This window comes from Theobroma cacao, chromosome 4 (genome assembly GCF_053813885.1).
Source record: "Theobroma cacao isolate CCN51 chromosome 4, ASM5381388v1, whole genome shotgun sequence".
Classification (NCBI taxonomy): Eukaryota; Viridiplantae; Streptophyta; class Magnoliopsida; order Malvales; family Malvaceae; genus Theobroma; species Theobroma cacao.
In genome coordinates, this window is record NC_142642.1 from 3,399,153 (window position 1) to 3,415,227 (window position 16,075).

At 30.9% G+C, this 16,075-nt stretch overlaps 2 protein-coding genes across 4 annotated transcripts; both read left to right on the forward strand.

Annotated features, from left to right (window-relative positions):
- The first annotated feature begins 6,713 nt into the window (after positions 1 to 6,713).
- KUP3 (K+ uptake transporter 3) lies at positions 6,714 to 13,731 on the forward strand. Of its 3 annotated transcripts, XR_016026043.1 has the most exons (11): positions 6,714 to 6,905; positions 8,145 to 8,385; positions 8,469 to 8,714; positions 9,565 to 9,615; positions 9,757 to 10,017; positions 10,122 to 10,174; positions 10,377 to 10,491; positions 10,578 to 10,832; positions 11,378 to 12,593; positions 12,839 to 13,080; positions 13,196 to 13,731. XR_016026043.1 is itself a non-coding variant. In XM_007032002.3 (9 exons), exons 1-9 carry the CDS (start codon positions 6,858 to 6,860, stop codon positions 12,463 to 12,465), a joined length of 2,358 nt encoding a protein of 785 aa, XP_007032064.1. In that variant the 5' UTR covers positions 6,714 to 6,857; the 3' UTR covers positions 12,466 to 12,686. The 3 variants fall into 3 exon arrangements, 1 of the variants encoding a protein (XP_007032064.1); XR_016026042.1 differs by having other exon boundaries at positions 12,839 to 13,731; XM_007032002.3 differs by lacking the exons at positions 12,839 to 13,080; positions 13,196 to 13,731 and having other exon boundaries at positions 11,378 to 12,686.
- Positions 13,732 to 14,601: 870 nt separating this feature from the next.
- Positions 14,602 to 15,361, forward strand: LOC18601160 (Bifunctional inhibitor/lipid-transfer protein/seed storage 2S albumin superfamily protein). Its single transcript, XM_007032005.3, has 2 exons — positions 14,602 to 15,058; positions 15,138 to 15,361. Exons 1-2 carry the CDS (start codon positions 14,701 to 14,703, stop codon positions 15,269 to 15,271), a joined length of 492 nt encoding a protein of 163 aa, XP_007032067.2. The 5' UTR covers positions 14,602 to 14,700; the 3' UTR covers positions 15,272 to 15,361.
- The last annotated feature ends 714 nt before the right edge of the window (positions 15,362 to 16,075 follow it).

The following is a 16,075-nucleotide window of genomic DNA, read 5'->3' on the forward strand; positions in this document are numbered from 1 at the left end:
TGTTTACTTTGTCCTCAAACTCATTAAATAGTTTATTTAAATAATTTATCCTTATCTCTCTGTTTTTCTTTAATTTGAAAAGAAACAGTTAAACTGCCCATAGTCGAAGTTTCACGTTTGTGTTTTAAGGATAAAGCAAAAGATCTCCTTTTTAGAGGAAGTTTTTCAATGAAAGCACCCACATGAAATTTTTCACACATTTCAATTTTCCTTTGGTTCAATTCATGAATAAGAACTTGAAAAAGGTGTGCTTATTCCACAACAGATTTATTGTCAGTCATTTTGAAGCCCTGTATATTTTCCTATAATATAGTTGTCAAAACTTTCATTCTCTTTATCATATTTCTTTTCTAATGCTTCCCACAATTCACATGCAGTTTTTGTAATGCAAAAGATATCATAAAGATTACTAAACAAAGCAAACAAAATACGACAATGACAAAGATAATCCTTATCTAATTGTATTTGTTTGTTCGTGGTCTCAAATAAATTAGAAATAGAGTTTTTATTTGAATGTCCATAGGATTAGGATTTTCATTTGAAGAATCAACAGGTTTGGAGATTGATAGAAAAAAATCCTAAGATTGCTAACCAATAATGCATTTGATTCTGTCATTTATGAAAGTTTTGCCTAGAGAATTTCTCTAGCTTTGTAGAAATTTGTTCTTCAATTGAAACCATTTTTTTAAAAAGATGCAAAACCAAATATACTCTGAAATTGTTGGAAACTATACTCGAAAAGATAAAGAAGAACACATAAAAAATTATAGATACTTAACAGTTAACAACAAAAGAAATAAGAAAGAGTTTTGAATGTGAAAATCGGTTCGAGGCATGCCATGGAAGGCGTTGACTTTATAGTAGATTTCTGTCGCTACGTGGTGCAAATAGTAATCGATGACGTTTTACTTCGAAAATACAATAAACCACTCAAGGATATTCTAATGTGCACTCAAATAGAAAATTCAAGAAATTCGTAAATCTCTTTACTGCTCTAGAAAGAATTCTATAATGAAGAAAAATAAAGTTTTTGGAAATATGAAATGCTTTGAATGATTTTTCAGAAAGAGGGGCAAGGTATTTATAGATAGTGAACCATCACCAACGTGTCTCTCCATTCAAATACACTTAGATAGCGTTCCGTATGAAGGAAATAGGAGTACATTCCCTGCAATGTGTCCAATTAAATTATATTACAGTGTTTATTTTGTAACAGACCACTGCAATATAAGATTGTAATGCAATCACATTACAGTCAAGGGATATAATGTGATTGTAGTCCAAAATCAATACAATCACATTGCATTACACTCTGCAATGTTATTAAAGATATTTTTGCCTTTCAACTTTATTATTTTGTAAAAAACATTTTGTAATGTTATAATTAAAATAAAATATATTAAAATAAAATATATAATATATGAATTAGAAATTAAAATAAAATAAAATATAAGAAATTAAAATTTATATAATATAGGTAAAAGAAATTAAAATAAAATATATAATATAAAAATTATATTAAAGAAATGAAAATAAAATATATAAGATTATAATAAGAAATGAAAATAAAATATCTGACATTAAAAATATATTTAAAAGATAACATTATATAAAAATTAACAATAAAAAATACAAATATATTAAACTTACATTTTAATAAATATAATTTTAAAAATTAACATTGCATTCCCAATAAAGTATTTATAAACCAAACACTGTAATGTTATCTTTCCTATATTTTAATCATTATTTTACTTATATACCAAACACTGTAATATAATTTTTCCTACAATCACATTACTTATAATCATATTGTATTGTAAACTATCAAACACCACCTTAATTCAAAAGTGAACAAATGTGTCATTCATAGGTACATGCCTTTCTATAATAAAAAAATCATACATTTCCAATAGACACTTTAAATTTTAAATCACTAAAAATAAAATAAAAATTTAAATAAAATACCAACATAAGTATCATCCTTACTTCTTTTTTTTTTTTTTTTACAAATAAAAGAATAAAATTTCAATCTAACCTAAAAGTTAATGCATATATATAAAAAAGAATAATTTTCTTGGACTTTTCATGTCCTTGGAATGGTTGGTGCTCGGAAATTACCTGCAAAGTGGATCCGTACAGAAGCTAAGCTTACGTGTTTGGACATGAGAAGTAAATTATTCTACTAAATAATAATTAATTATGATGTCAATGCATGCATAAGATATTTTAAATTATTAAAGAAAATGTAATAATTAATTTACACTTCTGCTGCTGCTGATGTTGTGAATGCGCTATGTTTAGATAAAAAAACATAATGATGTCTAATCCACGCTCCCATCGCACGCGTGATGCTACCATACACTTGTCCATCAGCCGCCGGTTTCCCTTTCCCGCGTCCAAACCGTGGGGAATATATATGCCAAGTGTGTCAAGCCAACACCACAAAATCGCTTTAGAACAACCTTTTACCAAATCTTACGATTTATATCCCAATCCTATATGATATAATATTATCTTTTTCATCTCTAAATATTTTTTGATTTGATTTTCATAAAAATTAAGAAAAAACTCTTTATTTTAGTAACTTTTATATTAAAATTTTAAATTTTTTATATTATGAATGTTTAATACTTTTTAATTTTAAAAACTAAAAAAATCATAAAAATAAATTTATAACATAAAAAAGTAAAAATATTAAGTGTTCTAAAATAAAAAATAATAATTTCATTTTAATACATTTCACAAAAAAATTAAAAGAAAAGAAGACAAAAAAAAGTACTACGTACACTTTTTCATTACAAGAATTTACTCATTCATTTAAGAAATATTACTTTAAAAAGTCTCTAAATTATTTAAATAAATTTTTATTCTTCTATTGAGTTCAATTAAATTCTATATATTTTATTTTGAATCAAATATTAATTATTATTAGTTAAAATACACTTGCCATATTTTTTTAGTATTGATACGGAGGGTAAAAAATCATGTGGTTATATAATTATTTATTATAATATATCAACATATCAAGTCTGTGTCACGTAATATAAAATAATAAGTGTTGTTTTGACTAACAACTGTTTGTCACAAGGGTAAACTCAAATTTTTTTTTGAGTAACGTCATAACTAAAATAATACTAATTAAAAAATATAAATATATTAAAATCCATAAACTAGAAGTTTTAACATCAAATTAAAAAAATGTAAATTTAGTATATTTATTTAATACTTCAAGATATTATTTGACATGTAATATTATTTTCTATTAACTGAATTATAATTATGAACTCAAACTATTAAATTAATAAAAAATATTTAGATATGAAATATTTAAAATTTTAATTTAGGTTGAAAATGACTTACAATTGAAGTCTAGATAAATTATTTTGAGAGAATGAAAAACATAATTAAAGATCGAGAAGGGGAAGTGTCATTGCTGTCTTTAAGAGTAGACTTGAATTTTTGGAGAACGAGGGAAAATAGTTTAGGTTTTGACTTTTTCAATAAAATCTTAAATTATAGAAGAAAATTCTTTTGTCTTTTCTTGTAGTATTTAAATATTAATATATAAATTACATTTTGATAAATCTATTTTGATTTCAAGTTTTTGACCCTACTCCCTACAAAATTGTAAAAAAAATTAATGAGATCATTAGTATCATTAATTATACAAAAACTCTAGCATAAATAGGATAACAAATACAAAGTTATGACCTTTCATTGAATAAGTGGTGTCATGTGACACCACTTTTATTAATGTAGGTTAGTCCATGGTTAGTCATGTTGGTCTAGTTGACTCAAAATAAAAATATAAGAACTTAATTAAACATAATTAAAAATTTTTATTTAAATTTTCTCGATTAATTTAATTTTTTTAAAATATTATACCTTTATTTAATTAATTCTATATTTATTTATATTGAAGTAAAATAAAATTGTTTCCGTTAACAATTTGTCCACTTTTTTGAGTTGCAACATCATCATGACTAGTAATATATATATATATATATATATATATATATATATATATATATATTTGACTTTTACATGAATAAACTTTTAGTCACATGTCATAATTTTTGAATTACTTGAGTTATTATTGATAACATAATTACAAACTACAAAACAAGGCGCATCATGAACAATAACATCAATTAAAATAACATGGTGGATAAATTTAAATTTTTTATAATTTTAATATAAATTATGTAATAATAGTTAAAAAGAAAACCACCAATGATGAGTCATGAAAATATATATATATTTTGGGTAAAATACCTTGATCTTTTTAAATTTTGATTGAAATTATACGAAGATCTATTAGTTTTTAAAATTAACACTCGATCCTAATAGTACAAACACAATTGACAAAAGTTATGAAAAGATTAAAATATCATTTTTTTATTAATTTAAAAAATTATTATTATTTTTTAAAAAAATAAAAAGGAGCACCGATCGGTGTTTCCAAAGGAGGAGAGCATTGATCAGTGCTCCTCAGGAGCTTCGATGACCCCTGATAGGGAGATTTTTTTTTAATTAATAAAAATAATAATAATTAAAAAAACTAATCAATGGTAATATTATTTTTTTACTCTTACCACATCAACATTATATAATTTGAATTAAAACTTATAAAAGTAAGAATATTTTATCTTATGTTCTTTTTGTGATATTAATTGATAATTTAGGGGCGGCAAAGGTCTGAGTCAAGATGAAGTTGGCAGTTTAGGGCCGTACGGTAAGTACTCTTGGATCCTTGAAGAGTCAAGAATCGTAATTGGCTTGTCCGGCTTTCCGCATTGACTTAGGAAGACAAGCACTAATGCTGAAGTGGGATCATTGAATGGAAACCGAGTGCCTAACTTTGTATTCATCATGGTAACAGATAGGAGTGGAGCTGGGCCATCAATCTTTTAGACTTATGGAATCAATAAGTAGCTGAAAACACTTTCAATTGGATTTCATTAAATGGCTTTACATTTGTCTGTGACTTTGGTTTGCTTAGTCTTTAGATTAGATTAGGGTAAACATTTATAGTTTCAAATCCACATAATTGATTTCAATTAGTTCAAATTGATTTTTCTTTTCAGTTTAGATGTTAGTCAATTCACGCAAGGAATTTATTTAGTTATTTTAGTTGATTTTCAATATCTAAAATTTAAAAATCAAATCGATCAAAAAATCGATTATTAATAATATATTTGTGTAAAAACACTTCTTTTATATAAAAATATTGTAATTATGCTTAATCCATACATGAAATACCCTTCATTCAAATTACAATAATCTATTTAACTTATTGAAATAAATTGATTTTCATTATTTCTTAATTTTATTATAAATCGGTTAATTTTTACAAGAGCTTAGCTAATTTAATTTTTAAAAATTTAAAATCTAAACGATCACATGTGGGAATTGATCTTTTAAGTTTTGATATTAGTCGATTCACGAAAACAATTTATTAGTTATTTCAACTGATTTTTGCTATATAAAATTTACAACCGAATTAATAAAATAAAAAAATAATTATTGATAATATATTTTTTTCAAAATACATTTTATAAATACATAAATATTATAATTACGTTTAAAGCATACCACCAAAATACCCTTCATTCAAATCAAAAAAATCGAGCAAACTGATCTAGATAAATTAATTTATATAAGAAGAGACATAATTCTCGATATTTACACACTGAGTTATAGCTGGTACAATTTTGTTTGTCATAAATGTTTATTTAAAAGAGGGAATGAGATGGCACCATTTACTATTTGACACCTTACACTGTGCAATATTTTGATTCCTTGTGCTTAGTATGCATCTATCGTGGAATGTGGTAGTGGTAGACCAAGTGGTAAGCTGCATTCATTACGAATTAGAAGATTTCATACACCCATGAAATGATGATGCCACTTGACCCCATCCACGGAAATGCCGTGCAGCGCGGGCGGCAACTGCGTTACACGCTCCACGCAGCCAGTCTCAAGTACTGCAACGCAAAGTTTTTATTTCTACTAAATAAATAATAGATAAATTTCAACTACACTTTTAATTAACATTGTGTCAATGTACTTTTACTTTTTAATTGCTATTTCTTGATTAAACTGTTAATTTTATTCGATAATATTATAAAAATATTTTAATAATTAAATTTGATAAAATTAACTACTTAATATTTATGAAAACAAAAATTATTTATAAGATGTTACGTAAAATTTATCCGAAATAATAATAGTACTATATAATAAATAAATTCCAACTACATTCATTGGGGGTTTAATTTCTTTTATAAAGTACTTTGTGACTTTTTTTTAATTAACACCATGCTAATATTTTTTTCCTAATTAATATTTCATAATTAAATTGTTAATTTTATTCAAAAAAATTATAAAAATATTTAAAAATATAAACAAATTAATTAACTTTGATTTGTGAATACTTTAATAAATAAATTAATAAAATTAACAACTTAATCTTTATGAAAACGAAAGTTATTTATTTAGAATGTGATAGTCGGTGATTCATAGAGAATTACATTAAAAAAAATTTACAGATGTTAAGGGAAAGGTTGTAAGTGAACTTTACTTGAAATGATAATAAAAATAAAAATAAATAATATATAATAAAATAATAGTCGTAGTTGAAGGCTTGGGTGGTTCGCTGGGGACTTGGAAAGGATATATTGGCCACACAAAATCGGAATTGACACTCCCTCGGCGCTTAGCTTTGCTGCTGCATAGGAGGAGCTACGACTATAAGCAGTGTCTTTTTTTTTTTTTTGCCCTTTTTGTTCTTTTCTTTATTGGAAAAACAGAAACAAAAACTGAGAGAGATTGTTAGTGTTAGGAAGCTGTCCATGGAACCAGAATATGGAATCTCGACTCCTATTCGAAATCCTTCCCCGGTTAGGGTTTTTTTGTTTTTAATTTAAATTTTTGAATATTGTTCTTGTGCGTTTGATCTTCATTTCTCATTCGTAATCTGCTTCTTTTGCGATGCTTTAGAATCTGCGGGTTTCATCTTTCTTCTCTCAAACTAACTTATCTAATCCTTCTCAATCGGAGCTCCACTCTTCAGCTGTCGTCGTCGCTCTCCCTAGACACAGCTGCTTCATTTCTTTATTGTAATCTTTGGTTTTGTATCCGGAACTTGTGTTACTGAATTCCACTCTTAAGTGAGCGTAGATTTTCGTCAACGAATCAATCCAACTCTTTTCTGCTGTTGGTAACCTACCCTTTGCTGATTTTTAACTTAGTTTGTTTTCCATGTGATTGATTGTGTCTTTTTTTTTTTTTTTTTAATTTTATACGAGGAATTACTGTTACTATTACTACTAAGAGGTCAACTCCTTTATATCATAATCATATACGATGTTTTTTTTTACTTTTTTACTTGTTTGACTTGGGGCAAGCATGTCTTCTGATATAGCGATATTAAATTTGAAATATTTTGAGTTCTCCAGATAGATCCATAAACCTACCATGAGAAGGTTAAATGAAGATTCAGTGGTTCATTTTGCTAGAATAGATTGTTATCGGTTATCAACCAATTTCCGGATTCTAGTTCTAAGTTCTAATTCTGTGGCATAGTAGGATAGTTTTAACTGTTTCATCGGATAAAAATCTCATCTTTTACTAATTGCACCTGCTATTGTTTTTTTTTTTTTTTTTTAACTTCTTTTGGCTTCCCCGTTGATTAGAGCAGCTCTTTTGGCCTTCGCAATTTATAAGATTGGAAATACTGAAGTTTTGACCTGCTATTTCATGGCCCCACTCTCACGAAATGGAAGATGGCAAAGTCTTATTCCGGTGGACAAGGACAACTATCCTATCCTGCATACTCAGCACGTCCTATTCCGACTTGAACAATGTTTAAAATTTACATGCTGATCACTGCTGCAAAATCATATATCTAATGACCACTGTTGTCAAAACAACTTCTTGAAAACTAACATGAGGGCATAGCAACAATTTGTACTAAGCATGTGATGACTTTGGTTTTTGTTTGGTGTTAAATCCTAATATTGGACTGCTTGACTTTCCTGGAGTTTTAGTTTTTGGTATCTTTTGACATTAATCATGGCAAAACCATTGTGTTCTTCTTTGAAACTGTAAATTATTAAGTACCTGTATCACTTTTGCAGCTTTCATGGGTCAACCTCTCGAGGAACCTAATATTAGCATACCAGAGCTTGGGCGTGGTGTATGGAGACCTGAGCACTTCACCTCTTTATGTTTACTCAAGCACATTCATAGGGAAGTTGCAGAATCATCAAAATGAAGAAGCAATATTTGGAGCATTTTCCTTGATTTTTTGGACCATTACATTGATACCCCTTCTTAAATATGTGTTTATCTTGCTGAGTGCAGATGATAACGGTGAAGGTATGATTCACTTGTTAATAAAATCAAATTAAATATCCTATTGACTAACCATTTTCAAGCTGATCTGTATCAATTCTTGTCAGGTGGCACTTTTGCTCTTTACTCGCTGCTGTGTAGGCATGCAAAGTTTAGCTTGCTTCCCAATCAGCAAGCAGCTGATGAAGAGCTCTCCGCCTACAAATATGGGCCCTCGACACAGGCTGCTGGTTCTTCTCCGTTGAAGCGATTTTTGGAGAAACATAAAAGGCTGAGGACAGCCCTTCTTGTTGTGGTACTCTTTGGTGCTTCTATGGTCATAGGTGATGGTGTGCTCACTCCAGCAATATCAGGTAGATATTAAACTGGATAACTAAAGTTGATTCTCAAATTCCTTGATTATCATCTTTCTGCTGTGGATTATAAAGTCCAATACTTATTCCTTCCTGGAATTTCCTCTTAAACATATGTGGGACAATAATATAAATTATTGGTTCTAGCTTTTATTTTGTCAATATGATTGTGGAGGAAGGTTGTGAGCTTGAGAAGACATTCATATGAATAACTCTGCTGATGTTGTGCATATGAACATGATAGGACACTTCAATGAATACAATCCAAGGAATAACTCTGCTGATACTTAACACCTTAAAGACTCAATTTAACAAATCTTTAGTCCCAAACTAGTTGGGGAAAGTTGAAAGAATCCTTTTCCTCAAAGTTGCTTTACTGAACCATTTGTCAGACCATGCAATCAGTGTGGCAACACTGCATGTCATGTTAGGGTATATATGACTATGTAGATTTGACCTCCAATGATTTTTTTTTTTTTTATAATTGGAGGAAGGGGATTTGAACCTTGCTCTTTAGGCAGGGGGATCATGCACCAATCAATGAGTCAAATGCTCAGGTGCGACCTACAATGATTTAGTTATGGAGACCGATCATCAGAAATACTTTCATGATTTATAGTGGTACTAACATGGACTTCCATATTCACTCTTTTTGTCAAACAGTTGCATGACTTCAGAGGTAGATACTGTTTGACATGTACTGATGCTTATATTTCATCATCAAGTAAAATTTCCATCTGTTTTGTTGCTCTACCTTGTGCCTTTTTGTCTGGAACTGGTTGTATTAATTGTTTCTCTCTCTCTCTGTCTCTCTCCATGGTTAAGGGGTTAAATGTTTTTGCATTTGCAGTTCTCTCATCGGTGTCTGGGCTAAAAGTTACTGAAAAGAAACTAACTAATGGTAATTCAGCTCTCTAATTTGGTTTTCTTTTCCTTTTTTGTTTTTTTGCTAATTAATCCTTTTAAGTTTTGGGTTCATAATTTCTCTTGATATTTCCTTTTTTCCATAGGGCTTAATAAATTGGCTTTATTTTCAACCTAGGTGAAGTCCTCTTGCTTGCCTGTGTCATATTGGTGGGCCTATTTGCTCTGCAGCATTTTGGCACACACAGGGTAGCTTTTATGTTTGCGCCGATTGTGATCATCTGGCTGGTCTCAATTTTTTCCATTGGTTTGTACAACATAATACATTGGAACCCAAAGATTATTCGTGCAATTTCTCCATATTATATTATCAAGTTCTTTAGAGAGACTGGTAAAGATGGCTGGATTTCTCTTGGAGGGATCCTTCTCTCAATAACTGGTAGGTTGCATCTCTATATCAACAGAATATAGCATGGCTTTCGTTGATATTAGTGGTTGCTGATTTGAATTTGCTGATCATGTGCATTTTTTGGGTCTCACCAGGTACTGAAGCTATGTTTGCAGACCTTGGTCATTTCACTGCCTTTTCAATTAGGGTGAGTGTAACTCCTCCCTTTGTTCATGTTTTTTTTCACTCCCCAAGTTTCATAATAGATTGTGGGTTGAATAAGACTTTTATCCAAACCCATATTGCCTTATTCCATTGCCATCTTAAGCTACATTAGGTGAACTTAAGAATGAACTTGTGTTTTGAATGATTTACAAGTTAGAAATTTGATAATATTCCTGGCTGTGCAGCTTGCATTTGCATTTGTGATATATCCGTGTTTGGTTGTACAATACATGGGTCAAGCTGCATTCTTGTCAAGAAACCTCCAATCAATTCGTAACAGTTTTTATGACTCAATTCCTGGTCAGTGCAATCTGATATCGACTGTTTTGCTTCTAAAAGTTGTTACAACATTTAAGTTTGTATAACTTTTTCTTTTATCCTTGCAGGTTCTGTATTTTGGCCTGTCTTTGTAATTGCCACCCTTGCAGCTATTGTTGGGAGTCAGGCTGTTATAACTGCCACTTTTTCTATAATCAAACAATGTCATGCGCTTGGCTGCTTTCCTCGAGTCAAAATTGTTCACACCTCAAAACATATATATGGCCAAATCTACATCCCAGAAATAAACTGGATACTCATGATCCTTACTCTTTCCATAACTATTGGATTTCAAGATACAACTTTGATCGGAAATGCTTATGGTAATTCATTCTCTGATAAATGCTCCCTTTCTCCTCAAATGTTCTTGAGAAGAATATGATTTAATAATAATTACATTTTGTGCCTATAACAAGTCTTAAAGCCAATCTTTGTCAATGCCTTTCCTTGCTTATAGTCACAGCCACTGGAAATGGACTTTGTTATATGCTCTTTAGAGTTTAAACTTGGAATGATCAACTAGTAAACTTCTTGTGTTCTTCCTTTTCTGTTACACGGGTAAAGTTGATCAATTTTGTATACTGAGGCTGCAAAGAATAATGTATAGAGGAAAATATGTGAAGAATGAAGTAGCTGAAGGAGAAAACTTTCTAACTTAACAAATTTGTAGTATAATTATAATTTTTTAACCTCTTATATCCAGCAGCCTTGAGATACTTGTCTAGTAATGTCTTATGGTTTTTATGGACTGTGAGTACGGTTCTTGATCACATAGTTCAGATTCTAGTCATAATTTAACTACTTGCATCAACTTGCCTATCTTACTTGGCTATGATGCTGATGTTTCATATTTGGTTTTGGTATTCAGGACTTGCATGCATGACGGTGATGTTCATTACAACATTTCTCATGGCACTTGTGATAACCTTTGTTTGGCAGAAAACCGTTTTGCTTGCTGCAATGTTCCTTCTGTTCTTCTGGTTTGTTGAAGGGGTCTATTTATCAGCAGCACTCACGAAAGTGCCTCAAGGAGGATGGGTGCCTCTTGTGCTGTCAATCATCTTTATGATGGTTATGTACATTTGGCACTATGGGACTCGCAAGAAGTACAACTTTGACCTGCACAATAAAGTATCATTGAAATGGTTGCTTGGCTTGGGCCCTAGCCTTGGTATTGTCCGTGTGCCTGGAATAGGCCTCATATACTCCGAACTGGCAACAGGAGTCCCTGCAATCTTCTCCCACTTTGTCACAAATCTACCTGCGTTCCATAAGGTGTTAGTTTTTGTTTGTGTGAAATCAGTTCCAGTTCCATATGTTTCACCAGAAGAACGCTTTCTTATTGGTCGGATTTGCCCCAGGCCATATCGTATGTATAGGTGCATTGTCAGGTATGGCTACAAAGATATTCAGCGGGATGATGGGGATTTTGAGAACCAGCTTATACAAAGCATAGCAGAGTTCATCCAGATGGAAGCTGGAGAACCACAATTTTGTAGTTCTGAGAGTTCATCATATGATGGGAGGATGGCTGTTATAAGTACCAGAACCATCCAATCAAGCTCAAGTTTAATTGTTTCTGAGATAGAGGATTTCACTATTAGCAACACCATCCAAAGCAGCAAATCCTTAGACTTGCAGAGCTTGCGATCTGCTTATGATGATGAGAATCCAGCAGTTAGGAGGCGCCAGGTGAGATTTCAACTACCACCAAATCCTGGTATGGATCCTTTAGTTAGGGAAGAGCTGATGGATTTAATCGAGGCAAAGGAAGCTGGGGTTGCATATATAATGGGTCACTCATATGTTAAGGCCAGGAGATCTTCATCATTTTTGAAAAAACTTGTGATTGATATGGGGTATTCATTTCTCCGAAAGAACTGCAGGGGCCCTGCTGTAGCACTAAACATTCCTCACATCAGTCTCATCGAAGTTGGAATGATATACTATGTTTAGTCATTTGAGGAAGAATCTGTATGGCTAGATGTTGAGGTAGCTGTTGCTGTTGCCTTTGCATAGGAACATGAAGGCACATCGCAATCCTATTTGGATATAGTTCTTTCTTGAGGGAACTTTCGTTTTAGGTACTCACCCTTTCCATGTATATAGATAAATAACATTATCAGTCGTTATTATTGTTATTATCATTCACCTGATAAGTTATGATTTTTGGATGATGACTAGAGAATGTTTAATATTTCTTTGAGATCTGGACCTTTAAGTGTTTTATTTAGGAGCAACTCGGTAGTAACATCAGCAAGTACAATAAAGAGTTGGACACGAATCCCTCCACGTTCATGAATTGCTAAACCTCCACTTGTGTGAACAGGCCATGATTCACATGATTATTCCCTGAGCTCAAGATGTAGTCTGAAAATGGCACCATCGGACAAAAATAAAAACATTGGACACCAGGCGCTTTAACCCGTTGGTGATCTTGAGAAACATCAAGCATCAAGAGAAGCGCCTAGCAAGGTATAGCCTAGATTGCTCTGGCAGCTCGGTGAGGTTAGCCTAGGAATCGAGCATTTTTGTTGCGAAATTAATCCTCTAGCTAGAGGTTAATCTCAGGTACATGTTGCTTTCAGAGGACTCACATGTCAGAGTTAAGAGTGTCTAGTGGTCACGTTTATGAACTCAACATCTTTTTTTAGTTATCTGGTCTGAAATTCAGCCCCATTTACAGATGGATAGCCTAAAGTCTAGAGCACTAGACATAGCAATGGCGAACATTTACTATGGGCGCGTAGGTGTAGCCACCTAGTGCACATCTGGGCTTATGCGCTGATATTGGCTGGTGCTTCATCCAAGGACTGACGGCTTATATAAGGTTTGCTTACTATATATGGTGCGGTGCGCATTTCTTAAACGTTCGCCACATACCCACTCCACAAACTCTATTTTAAGTAGTTTGAAGGTAGCTTCACCTATCCAACGGCCACCGCCGCCCTCCTTCAAATGTCAGCCCTTGGTCCCCAAGCCCCAGACCATAATGATCAAGTCAAAAAATAATAAAAAAAGGTCGAGCCAACTAGCATGGCAGGAGTTGGATCACCAACTCATAAAGTTCTAAAGTCTTTACATCCCGAATTGACTGTAAAAGTATTTTTAAAAATAATCTTTATAGATAAGATATTTTTAAAATTATTTTTTTATAATTTTAATTATTTATAATCAAATTAGACAAAATCACTCTTAATAAAATTACGTATCATGATGTTACATGTCATGTATAAAAATATATTACACGTTATAGTTAGATTATTACACGTCATGTATAAAAACATATTACACGTTATAGTTAGATTATTACACGTCATGTATAAAAACATATGACATATCATGATTAAATTATTACACGTCATATTGAAAAAAAAAATATTGTTATGACATGCCATGTTGAAAAAATATTATTATTACACGTCATATTCAAAAACATTTTGTTACACTTTAATACTTAAAATGTTATTGTTACTTACGAATCAAAATTTCGAATCTTCTCAACTCTCTTAATTTCTTTTTACTTTTTTAATAATTTGACACTGATTAAAGTGTTTCTAACATATTTTCATACATCAAAACATAAATTTTCTTATCTAAAACACTTATTTTGACTAAAAATAAAAAAAATTTCTTTTAAAAATCTAGATTTATAAAATTCAAAATTTTGAGTTTATTAGTGTTTAGTTCTCGAATTGATCCAATTAAAAGCTATTCCAAACATCTGATATCATTTTTACTATTTTAATTTTATTCAAAATACCTAAAAAATAAAATTTTTAAATAACCATTCACCTAAGCACATTAAAATCATCACTTGGTGTCTTGAAAGTACAGAAAAAAAAATCTAAAAACGTAAGAGAGAGAAATCGAAGCACAACAGACGAATGTCGAAAAGAGAAATAAATAAAATTAAAGAGAGTAAGATGGTGAGAGACAGAAATCAGAAGTATAAATGAGGATAAATTATGATAAATGATTTAATTTATTTAAAATAATTTAAAAAATATTTTTATCAAATCATGATTAAATATAATTAAAAATAATTAAATTTATTTTAATAACTATTTTTTAAATATTTTTATTAAAAAAAATTATTTTTCGTAATTTCCTCTTAAACTAACTTTGTCGTTCTACATAAGTTCTATATAAGTTATAGTGTTGGCAAAATCGAATTGAAGGCAAACCAGGATGAAGATGAAGCTTTGGGCATGCTTTCTAACTTTACTATTTGTGCTGGCAAGTTTGGTGCCGCAGGGATGGGGTCAGGGTCAAGGCCAGGGCCAGGGCCAGGGTGAGGACTCCTCCACCTCCTTATGTCTAAACCAGCTTGCTCCTTGCCTGAATTACCTTAATGGAACTCGAGATGTGCCCGATAGCTGTTGTGATCCTCTGAAATCCGTGATCAAATCAAAACCAGAATGCTTGTGTAGTATGATAAGCAACGAGGGCAGCAGAGAAGCAGAGCAGGCAGGCATCAACATCAGCGAAGCACAACAGTTGCCTGGACGGTGTGGGCAGCATGTCAACCCACTAGTTTGCCTCTCAGGTAAAAGAACTTAGATGTGATTCGGAGCTTCTTACTCGTGTTGAATAACTACAAAATTTGTTTTGTCGGGATGTTTCAGGTTCTCCAAATTCTAAGAACTCAGCTGAAGATTCCGCCGGCGTCCTGTTGTTCCCACCACATAGCGCCATAATCATTGCCGTAGCCATATGTATGACTGTTGAGAATTTGTGGGTGTACCCGACACCACATTAACATCCCTTTTGGGGGGCAATTAAAAAATGTTATGGAGATTCCAGTCAGATGTTGGAAATTGGAAGATAATTGAGCTAATTTGTTGTGGTTTCTAGTATATATATATATATATTACGTTCTTTTCAGTGTGTGCTGGTTAAATCAAGTTGATAATAACTCAAATACAAGCCTGGCTTGGGTTTATCTGTGACAGATGGTTACTACTAATTAATAATGCAAATGATTTCTTGTTAATCTTCAAGTACCTTCTAAATTTACCAACCTATTTAACTCCTCAAACTATGATAGAGTATTCCAGTAATTCTGGAATATCAATGCCATTTTGTTTGTTTGTTTGGAAAGTGCTTTTCCAAAAAAAATTCTAATATTTATTATTTGTTAAAATATTTTAATTTTATAATTCGAGTAAGTTTTTGAATTACTACTCGAACGCGTATCTCGATGTCCTAAATACTATCAATTAAATACTCATATTTGTTAATTATTTGATTAAAATAAATTTAAAATATTTTTTATATATATTATTAATTAAAATTAAATTAATAAATTAAAATAAAAAATTATATTTAAAACCATTAATAAATTTTAACAAATATTATGTAATAATATATAATATAAAAATAATATATATAAAATTAAAATTTAAGTAAAAAGTGCTTTAAGACTATTACTCGAATTTGATTATAAAATATTTTAATCTTACTTAATCGAGTTAGATAACTTATAACATTGATTACAAGATATTCATGGATAGCTCTATTTAAGAAAAAGCAAATGTCTGATCGACAAAATTACAGCCGTTGA